General features: G+C 40.1%; 1 protein-coding gene across 2 annotated transcripts in view; it reads right to left on the bottom strand.

The window, feature by feature from the left end:
* Positions 1 to 5,366: 5,366 nt before the first annotated feature.
* Positions 5,367 to 11,687, bottom strand: part of ZNF131 (zinc finger protein 131) — a 53,036-nt gene continuing 46,715 nt past the window's right edge. For both annotated transcript variants that reach the window (XM_011966570.1, XM_011966565.1), the window contains 2 exons: positions 8,221 to 8,351; positions 5,367 to 7,244 (listed from right to left, as the gene is read on the bottom strand). In XM_011966570.1, the coding sequence (XP_011821960.1) occupies positions 6,558 to 7,244; positions 8,221 to 8,351 (818 nt within the window). In that variant the 3' untranslated portion in view covers positions 5,367 to 6,557. The remainder of the gene's footprint in view (positions 7,245 to 8,220; positions 8,352 to 11,687) is intronic.

The following is an 11,687-nucleotide window of genomic DNA, read 5'->3' as shown; positions in this document are numbered from 1 at the left end:
GCCCAGCTAATTTTTGTATTTTTAGTAGAGACGGGGTTTCACCATGTTGGTCAGGCTGGTCTCGAACTCCTGACCTCAAGCGATCCACCCGCCTTGGCCTCCCAAAGTGCTGGGATTACAGGTGTGAGTCACTGCGCCCCGCCTAAATCTTTTAATTAAATTCATTTCCTCTTGCCTAGTGACTATGAAGCTTTAGTTGATCACACAACAAAGGTTCCAGCCAGTGCCAGGTGAAGAAACCACCACTGGCCATCAACTAGACATGCCTCCACTAGACAGAGCAAAGCGAGAGTTCCGTTATCCCCAGTAGGTAGGGACTACACCCCAAGCCAGCATGTAGCAGTTACAGGAGAAAGACCATGGTCCCTCTTCCTCCCATAAAGATTTATGAGGATCACATCTCTCAGTGGGGAGATGAGACAGGAAAATAGGGTCTAGAGGCAGGGAACCTAAGGCCAATTCACACATCAGCTATGACAGGAAATATCCTCTTCATAGGGCATATGCTGAGTAAATGACTTTGTAAGTTTACTGCATCCTCTTCATTCACATAAGGCATACATCAAATAAACAATGGAATCCTCTAAAGGGTATTTAAATTCTCCAAAATTCTGTAACGGGGCTCTTGAGCCCCTGTGCTTGGGCCTGCTCGCACACTGTGGGGTGTATTTTTATTTTCAATAAATCTCTGCTTTTGTTGCTTCATTCTTTCCTTGCTTTGTTTGTGCATTTTGTCCAATTCTTTGTTCAAGATGCCAAGAACCTGGACAGCCTCTCCCGGAAACAGGTGTGTGGTCCAACAATGCATGTTTCAACAAGATTCTGATGTTTGCTAAAGTTAGAGAACCATTCCCTAAATGATGTAGTCTCAGGGCAAGAAGATACTAAAAGGCAATTGGCTGCATGTATCTTGTCGGCTTTTCTGATCTCTTGTCCCCTGCACTTGCAACTCCATCAAAAACTGGTATGGATTCCAAAAAAGAATGCAGCTGATTATCCTATGCTTTGTGTAATCCAATGTAGTCAACTACAAAGAAATCTCATAGAGAGTTATTTTAGTGACCAAGAGTGTAGTCTGTGAAGTCAGGCTTGCTCAATTCAAGTATTGGCTCCACTTCCAACAAGCTGTTTCTCAGCTTCTCCTTCTCTTCCTTTCCTCTGTTTGTAAACTGATAGCTAATAATACAGTCACTTCAATGAGGATATTGAGATAACTAAATGTATTCAAATCCATAAAGGATAGCTATTATGTTACAATAATTTTTTTCTTTCCCAGACTGCATTTTGATACAAATATAAAGGTGAGGATATTGCTTCAGTTGAATAGTTAAGAGTCATATTTGGCTGGCCACAGGGGTCCTGCCTGTAATCTCAGCACTTTGGGAGGCCGAGGTGGGTAGAGTGCTTGAGCCCAGGAGACTTAAATCAGCATGGGCAACACAGAAAGACTATTTCTACAAAAAATGCAAAAAGGAGCTGGGTGTGGTACATGCACCTGTAGTCAGAGCTACTCAAGAGGCTGAAGTGGGAGGACTGCTTGAGCCCAGAAGGTGAAGGCTGCAGTAAGCCGAGATTGCGCCACTGCACTGTAGCCTGGGTGACACAACGAGACCCTGTCTAAAAAAAAAAAAGTATTTATAGGGACACGTTGGGTTGCAGGGAGGGCAAAGAGAAAAAGATTGAATTGCAGGAAGGGTGAAGAGAAAAAGATTGAATTCATGTGCTGCCTTCTTTACCATGTCGATGGAATTAATGAAGTTACATTTGTAGGTCAGGGAGTAGAGTTTTAAGTTCAGACTATTATGACAGCCTCTGTATTTATGGGTTTTAAAGTAAGAAATGTCTAGGCTTCTAACTATGAAGGATTTTATTAACTAGTGGGGTGATAAGGGTTTGTTTTAATTCCTACTTCTCATTTGAATCCTTTATGACAAATCCTGTAAGAGGTATAGCACAGCTCAGCAGATTACACAAGAGAAATAGTCTAGACGTCCCTCTCCTGATGTAATTAACACAAAGGTCAGTGTTAACCTAATGAATTCAAAGCTATTAAGTTTTCTCCAACAAAATCAGGCTAAACTTTGTAGGTCAGGCAGTTGTTTGTAATTTTGCATGTAAGAGTTATAAAATACTTTTTATGTAACTAGTTTAATGATCATAGGATCACTTGTTTAAAACAATCAACCCATGTTAAATTGAAAATGTGAATTAAAATCCACTTGATTGGTAAAGGTTATCTACATTTAGGCCTCACTCTATGGCTTAATAAGCCTGTTGGCTTATTCAAACTATGAAATGGGTAGTTAGAGAACTTTCATGGACCCTTCCAACAATGAAATCTTTAATTCCAAGTTCAAACTAGTGGGAGCAGAAGCATTCAAATTCTCATGAAAAGGTTCCTATATTCAGTATTATCTGAGTATGGTAGCCTTTTTATTTTTATTTATTTATTTTGAGATGGAGTCTTGCTGTGTCGCCTAGGCTGGAGTGCAGTGGCACCATCTCGGCTCACTGCAACCTCCATCTCTTGGTTCAAGGGATTCTCCTGCCTCAGCCTCCTGAGTAGCTGGGATTACAGGTGTCCACCACCATGCCTGGTTCATTTCGTAGTTTTAGTAGAGATGGGGTTTCATCATGTTGGCCCAGGCTGGCCTCGAACTCCTGACCTGGTGATCTGCCCGCCTTGGCCTCCCAAAGTGTTGGGATTACAGCCGTGAGCAACTGCACCCAGCCAGGCAGCCTTTTTAAACTGGTAAGACTACAAGAGCCTTCTGGTTTTGTACATATCCAAAAGATACCTAGTTTTTAAACGCATTGCTAATGTATTCAGTTTAGTTTTTCAATCTCAAATGATAGGTGTGATATAATAAAAAAAAAAAAATAGGTCAAGAGCGGTGGCTCACGTCTGTAATATCAGCACTTTGGGAGGCTGAGGTGGGTGGATCACCTTAAGTTGAGAGTTCGAGACCTACCTGACCAATGTGGTGAAACCCCGTCTCTACTGAAAATACAAAAATTAGCCGGGCATGGTGGCGCATGCCTGTAATCCCAGCTACTCGAGAGGCTAAGGCATGAGAATCGCTTGAACCTGGGAGGCGGAGGTTGCGGTGAGCAGAGATTGCACCACTGCACTCCAGCCTGGGCAACAAGAGTGAAGCTGTCTAAAAACAAAACAAAAAAATGGATTTGGGTTTTTCTACCTGGTTCCTTGCACACAGCTCCAAAAATTCTTGGAATTTCCAGAATGTCTTTTGTTATTCATTACAAGCCCCTTTTGACCTTACTAGTTTATGCTAATGAGATGACTATTGGCAGAGGGGCCCCTAGAGAGTTTCAAGATGGGCGTGGGTCACTAGAGGAACCCTAGGAAAGGTAATGTACCTTTGTCCTTGATCTTTACCTTGTGGTCAAAACTCGTTTTAAAATCCTTGTTTCATACCTTGGCTTAAGGGCACAGTATGCGCTATTTTCAGCATTCATAATTCACTAGACACTAACTAGCAATTTACATATTTGAGACCACTATCTGTTAAGAGTTTTTTTTTTTTTTCTTGAACAACTCAGGAACATTGGCATCCTAAGGCAAACTGAAAATTCACTGGGATATAATTTAATTGTAGTATCGGTATTTTCCAATTTCAAATACAAAATACACTGTTAAACCATATTAAAGGGCTACAACTATTACCCTCACCTGAGACCTCCAGGGAGAGGATGGGCTGAAGATTTGAGTCTGGTCGCCAATAATTCAATCAGTCGAGGTTATAAAATCTCAGTAAGGGAGCTTCTGAGTTGAACACATCAACATGCTGGGAAAGTGGCATGCCAAGAGAGGGCAGAGAAACCTCTACTATTCTCCTCCACAACCCCCTCCTTCCACCTTACCCTGTGCATCTCTTCCATTTGGCTGTTCTTGAATTGTATACTTACCGTAGTCCCAAGTATAGTGCCTTCCTGAGTTGTTTCAACGCATTATTGAACTCGAGGGGATGGGAAGGCCTAAGAACCCCAAATTTACAGTTGGCTGGGCAGAGACGCGGGTAGCCTATTGATCGCATTTGTGGCTAGTGTCTGAAGTGTGGGCGATTTTGTGGTACTGAGCACTTAACTTGCTCTAAATCTGGGTGGTGTCAGATTGAATTGTTGGACACCCAATTGATGTCTGAGAATCATTGTTGAAACAGTGGAGTAGAGGAGATAGAAAAGCCTCTCATTCTCAGTGCACTTGGAACTTATTTCTATGTGATCACTGCACACTCTACTGTCCAACTTGGTAGCTCATACCGTAGACTTATCTTAAAACTCCAGTAGAAATAGAGTAGAACACTGGAGGACTAAATATTGTTTGCTTCAGTACTTGGAAGCAAATATACATCAGTTGTTAATAGCTGTTTTATGTTCTACATAAAATGCTTTCCAACTACAAAGTGTTATTCAACATACGGTTTATCACCAGTAGATAGTTTTCCTCTACTTTTACATCAAATTCACTGGCATTCTAAGCACACTGATAGCTTCTATACCTTTTGGGAAAAGAAAAATGAACTATATCTGCACCTCAAATCTGTCTTGAAAGGTCTTGACAAATGTGAAAACTCAAATAATTTTAACACTTTGATGTACCTTTGCCTTGATCTTTACCTTGTGGTCAGAACTCGTTTTAAAATCCTCATTTCATACCTTGGCTTAAGGGCACAGTATGCACTATTTTCAGCATTCAAAATTCACTAGATACTAACTAGCAATTTACATACTTGAGATCACTATCTGTCAGGGTTTTTTTTCCCTTAAACTCAGGAACATTGGCATCCTAAGGCAAGCTGAAAATTCACTGGGATATAATTTAATTGTAGTATCGGTATTTTACAATTTCAATTAAAAAATATACTGTTAAATAAGCTTTGCAGTAGGTACCCAACTACCAAACAGTACACACTTGGAAGTGTTCATATCCTTATTTTGATCTTAAAAATGTGGCCCCCTTAATACAGTGGTTGGCTTTATCTCCAGATTTATATCTAAATCTGACTTCTCCAACGGTGGGAAGCCATTCTCTTCAGTTTATTTTTGTAAATGTGATACCATTTAACATCAGGATTACCAAAGGGGGCTAATCGAATTGGTGTTTTACATTTGACACAGTTAACTGAATTCCTGCTGTTGTGCCTACCATGTAAGAACTATTAATACAAAGAATATGAAATTCTTCCATGCTTTTGAGCTGATTTTTGGGGGTTGAAGGTATGATTGAAAATTTATCACAATTCATGAATCAGTCATGTTAACACGGGTAAAGACACATGAGGAACTATCTCTGCCCAGATATAAACTTTCACACTGGTACTTTTTTAAAGAAGAGTCATGAACACATAATTTTAAACTTTACTTAAAAAATGTAAAGAACTCCTAATATTTAACAGGTAAAGAAAATAGCATATTGGTTTACGTGTTTGTTATATTTTATTTTCCAAGTAATACTGATTAAAAATATTTACACACCTACTTTTAAGTCCACAGTTTAGCACTCTTATTTGTATGGCTTTAAAAGTTATAGCACAAGATCTTTACATTAAGGATCGGGGGAAAAGATTCCATTCAAAACAAAGCCTGATAATTATATACATGTCTTTCTCTGTACTTTATTTTAAATACATTAATTTTTAAATGCTGCTCATCTTTTTTTCATCTGGTGGTAAAATACTAGTGCAACTTTTCATCAAAATAAAGTTTACCACAGATGTAAATACATTTTCCCAATTGAAAATGGCCCTTCAGTGGCCATTAAATAAAATTTCTCAACCTAAGTGAAAAAGAACTGGTGGCTGTCATTATAAGCAAAAATATAAAGTATTATAGCATCATCTACATTGCTCCTTACAACACAAACTTTGAAAGAACCAGAGATGCTTTATAGAATGCTTTATAGAAGTTTAGTTGGTTTTCAGAAGGCACATGGGTGTGTTTTTTTTTTTTTTTAAACATTCTAGAACTTTTGCCACCACCACTCTTTCTGTTGCAGAGATGGCATCTGTGACTACTGGGGTAGACAAGAACGTTTGTTCAAACTAACGAAAGCCAGAAGCCAAAATTTACTGCACAGTAACAATGCACTTTTCATCATGCAGCCTTGTGTTTCCTATATTATTCAATTTTCTAACATGCATTAGAATACATACACTTGTATTCTAATGATTTAAGTTTGATTTTACAATATGGAAAAAATTTGAGGAAGAACATGACCTGGGAAAGAGAAAAGGAAGAACTTTTACCACAATGAAAATAGATACATTCGTACCCAACTATATAATAAGAATATAATCCATTTAAGTTTCCAGAAATATACTTCTCAAAACTCCCCTTCAGTTATGGAAAAGATCCCTCCTCTATGGCATTAAGTAGGGGGAGGGGAATCAATGTGTTTCAACAGAAACAGTTCAGCACAACAGGAAACAGCTTAACTTTGGTCCACTTGTCTGTTAGGCTTAAGGACAGTCATACTGCCCATAATCAGTTCAAAAACCCAACAAGTAAATTTAAAAATATATTCATGTGTAATTTCATTCTAAAACTGGCATAGCTGTTCTGTCCTCATTCTTGGCCTTTTCAGTTTCAGAATCCACTGTTGGCTTGGTCTCTAAATCCTCAGCATCTTGGTGATCTTCTCTGGCAGCCTCAGCAGCATCTGCTTGGCTAGACTCTCTCTCCTCTTGGTTCATGATTTCTGGGGTCACATGGTCCAAATCTGCTTCTAGAAGTTCAGTTTGTACTTCCACTGGCATCTGATTTATCCATTCAACATGAAGCTTCTCTACATGTACTTCAGTACCTTCTTCAGTCTGAATTCGGCCCACTTCTAGATAACTCACTTGGACCTGCTCTGGAAGCTCACTCATGTGTGAATCGTGCACCTGGCTGTCCTGAAGCAGATCTGGATGGACTTGTTCCACAGTCACTTGTGCTGAATCCACCTGAACCTGAAGCAATGGTAGCACATGTACCTTCCCAACTTGTTCTATAATAGTCATTGATGTTACAGGTTCAGTTTGCACACGTGTTTCTACTGAAAGAACTTCTTCTGTTACTAGACGCTCTGAAATATTGTGAGCATCACTGAGATGCCTCCTTAATTCATTTCCTTGCATAAACCACAAATCACATAAAGTACAATGGTTGGGTTTATCTCCAGTGTGTATCACCAAGTGATCCTTGAACTGGTCCCAGCTGTTAAACACACTGTTGCAGACCTGAAATAATCAAAAATATGATGTAGACAATACTTATATCCGAACTGAAGGAAATATGAATGCATTTATTCTCTGTAAAGAAAAAGTTGAAGGCTTATTCTGTAAATGTTATAAACGTGGTACCTGCAAGAGAATCTAGTCCAAGCTATTTCATAATTCTTTGGTTCATTTGGACTTTTAGCTCACACAGCTAGTAATACTTTTTTTTTTTTTTTTTGAGATGAAGTCTCGCTCTTATCGCCCAAGCTGGAGTGCAATGGTGCGATCTTGGCTCACTGCAACCTCCGCCTCCTGAGCTCAAGTGATTCTCCTGCCTCAGCCTCCCAAGTAGCTGGGATTACAGGCATCTGCCACCACGCCCGGCTAACTTTTGTATTTTTAGTAGAGACAGGGTTTCACCACGTTAGCCAGCCTGGTCTCAAACTCCTGACCTTAGGCGATCCACCTGCCTCGGCCTCCCAAAGTGCTGGGATTACAGGCATGAGCCACCGTGCCTGGCCACCAAAATACATTTTGAGAAACAGTTCAATACTGCCTTCATTGTTTAAACATAAAGTAAAAATATTTTAATTTCTCCCATAACACATAACACTTATATCAAATATTTTTATTTTTTATATCAAATAATATAATAATTATTTGATATTTGATATAAAAATACACTAATCATGGGGGAAAAAAATCTAATTATAGCTGAAATGTTTCCTCCAATCCCCATCCCAAATTCTAATAATTGCTCCATGGTTAACTACAGTTCCAGATTGTTATTTAGGACATAATTTTTATTGACATTGGTGTCATCTATGGTTGGGTTAAAAAAACCAATTTAGTCCCCAAGACAATAATGTTCTTTATTCTCATTTCTTTCCAGACCATCAGCCCCTATACCTTTGCTTGAGACTGTTTCCCTTTGCTTTTGATGACTGCAAACACAACACTCCTTTGTTAAGAACTGAATGCATGTAACTGCACATACCTGGCATTCGTAGAGTTTCTTCCTTCCTTTTTTTGCCCCTACTCCAGTTTGGCATGCAGTGAGGTGACATTTAAGAGTGCTATTTCTAGCAAATCGTTCATGACAATTTGGACATTCAAAAGGTTTTTCACCTATTAGAGGGGAAAAAACATATGTTGGCAAATTAAGAAAAATCATAAGAGCAAATAATTTTAAATATTTACTTTGTTTTTTTGACGGGGCAATTTTAATAGTAAATTCCTAAAAGGAGAAATCACAATTCATAATTCAAATATTTTCACCATATTCCAAAGACTTTTCTAGAGGTAGCAAAAATAATAAAATTTAATATTTAATTGTATCTATGCTTTGACAAAGATAAATATAATTTACATCTAAACTCTGTTCCATGTTTTTGCACTTCTTAAAAAAATTATTTATTTTCCCGTAGATAAAAATCATGATCAACCTCTTATTTTGCGGAAATGCATCATTATCCTTTCTGCATTTTTTGCACTTACCATGTGCTAGACCATGTGCTAGGTGATGAAGGTAAGAAGATAAACTGTCCTTTGCAAAAAACTTCCTATCAAAGGCCAAGGTATAAAGATGAAATACATGAAAATAAACAAATGTAATGCACTGTAAAAGATCTGTCACAGAAAAGCGATGGAATATGTACTGCAGCAGCACAGAGGAGGGGGTCAATTCGGCCTGGAATGAAATAGGAGAAAAAAAAGAAAGAGGCACGGAGGTATAAAACAGCATGGTGGGTGAGAAGTAAGGATGGAGGAATCAGTGATGGAGATTCCCAGATCCTTGGCTTAGAATACCAATGAGAATAAAGAAATAGGACACAGGAGTACATGTAGGTTTGGAACATGGTATGCTGGGAAAGACTATAAATTCAGTTTTGTGTCTGCTGAGTTTACGGTACTCAGAACAGAGTGGGGATGTCCGGTAGATAGTTGTAAAGATAATTCTGGAGCCAAATAGAGGGTGATTTATATATAAAATAGGGTCGTTTGTTTTTTGTTTTTTTTTTTGAGACAGTCTTACTGTCACCTAGGCTGGAGTGCAGGGGCACAATCTTGGCTCACTGCAACCTCCACCTCCCGGGTTCAAGTGATTCTCGTGTCTCAGCCTCCGGAGTAGCTGGGATTACAGGTGGGGGCCACCACACCCGGCTATTTTTTTGTATTTTTAGTATAGATGGGGTTTCACCACGTTGGCCAAGCTGGTCTCGAACTCCTGACCTCAGGTGATCTGCCCGCCCTGGCCTCCCAAAGTGCTGGGATTACAAGCATGAGCTACCGCACCTGGCCAAATTAGGGGTTAAGTGATAGTAAAGACCTTTAGGCAGGAAAACATTTCTGAGTATGTTGTATGATAACAAGAATCAAGGGCAGAACCCAGTGAAACACCAAGTTAAAACAGCAGGTAGATGAGCTAGCAAAAGAAATGAAACAGCCAGAAGTAGAAGGAAAGAAAAGGAAATGACTTTAACCAGTGATGTAACTGGCCCACTGCCACGGGGCAAAAGTGAGTGAGAATCATGTCAATGAAAACAGTCAGTACCAAAATTCTTTTAAGAAGGCCCAGAAAGCCAAATGTGGCGGCTTAAGCCTGTAATCCCAGCAGCACTTTGGGAGGCCAAGGCAGAAGGATTGCTTGACGGGAACAGCCTGGGCAACATGGTGAGACTCCATCTCTGTTTAAAAATAAAACAGCTGGCCAGGTGTGGTGGTTCACACCTGTAATCCCAGCACTTTGGGAGGCTGAAGCGGGCAGATCACTTGAGGTCAGGAGTTCAAGACCAGCCTGGCCAACATTGCAAATCCCCATCTCTACCAAAAATACAAAAATTATCTGGGCATGTGGTGAGAGCCTGTAGTCCCAGCTACCTACCTGTGAGGCCGAGACAGAACAGCTTGAACCCGTGAGGCAGAAGTTGCAGTGAGCTGAGATCACACCACTGCACTCTAGCCTAAGCGACACAGTGAGACTCCATCTCAAAAAAAAAAACAAACATAAAATGACCTACATGAAGAGAGATGACTAGCTAGAGGGAAGCATGTCAATAATAGCATTCTTTTTTTTCTTTGAGATGGAGTTTCACTCTTGTTGTCCAGGCTGGAGTGCAATGGCATGATCTCAGATCACTGCAACCTCCACCTCCCCAGGTTCAGGCAATCCTCCTGCCTCAGCCTCCCAAGTAGCTGGGATTATGGGCGTGTGCCACCATGCCCAGCTAATTTTGTATTTTTAGTAGAGACAGAGTTTCACCATGTTAGTCAGACTGGTCTTAAACTCCTGACCTTAAGTGATCCACCATGGCCAGCCAATAATAGGATTCTTTAAGCCAGGAGAGACATCCATTATTTATTTGTTGATGGGCAAAGAGGCAATGGAGAAAGGAGACAGAATGATAGATGGGACATGGTTTAGAGGGACATCAAGGCATGGGATCTAGAATTGGCTTTGAAGAAAAGGGAAACCTCTTTTTCTAGAATAAAAGAAGAGGGTATAAGCCAGGCACGGTGGCTCACACCTGTGATCCTAGCACTTTGGGAGGCCGAGGCAGGTGGATCACGTGAAGTCAGGAGTTGGAGACCAGCCTGACCAACATGGTGAAACCCCGTCTCTACTAAAAATACACACACACACACACAAAATTAGCTGGGCATCGTGGCAAGCGCCTGTAGTCCCAGCTACTTGGGAGGCTGAGGCAGGAGAATTGCTTGAACCTGGGAGGCAGAGGTTGCAGTGAGCCGAGATTGTACTCCAGCCTGGGTGACAGAGCGAGACTCCATCTCAAAAAAAAAAAGAGGGGCAAAGATTAATGCTATTACAGGCAAGTTGGGGGTTGGAAGGTAAGTATGTTATCTGCTGGAGGAGGGGTGTGGGCAGAGGTCTTTGAATATACCGGGAAGCTCTGAAATAGCAATTAGGAAAAAGAGATAAATCAGACACGAAAGTGCTTAACTTAAGGTTTGAGATATCAATTTTCTCCAGCAGTCCTCAGCAACCAGCGGGTAGGAGTAAATAACTGAATGATTCCAGGATGGAAGGTGGAACCCCAGTAATGAGGAGGTCCTAGATGTGAGCCTTACACTTAAATACAATGACACAGTCAAGTAACTGAGCTATATGTATCATCTGACAAAACATAGCTTATTTTGTACAATTTTTATATGATGAAAAGTTAATTTGAGAGACAAGACCTAATTAGCTGGAATTAGTGCAATACAAAAACTATTCTCAACTACCAAAATGATGGGCAATATCGCTAAATGAAATGGTTTAGTGGTTTTATCAATAATTTTTCATTATCAGTGAGACCTAGAAACAAACTGGCATAGCCTCTCCTTAAATGGCAATTTAATCATCTTTGTCAAGATATAAAATGTGCATATTATTAGGGAGGCTGAGGCAGGCAGATCACGAGGTCAGGTGTTTGAGACCAGCCTGGCCAACATAGTGAAACC

Source organism: Mandrillus leucophaeus, unplaced genomic scaffold (genome assembly GCF_000951045.1).
Source record: "Mandrillus leucophaeus isolate KB7577 unplaced genomic scaffold, Mleu.le_1.0 Scaffold119, whole genome shotgun sequence".
NCBI lineage: Eukaryota > Metazoa > Chordata > Mammalia > Primates > Cercopithecidae > Mandrillus > Mandrillus leucophaeus.
The sequence above is the reverse complement of the archived record's forward strand: the minus strand, read 5'-3'. Positions and strand labels throughout refer to the sequence as shown.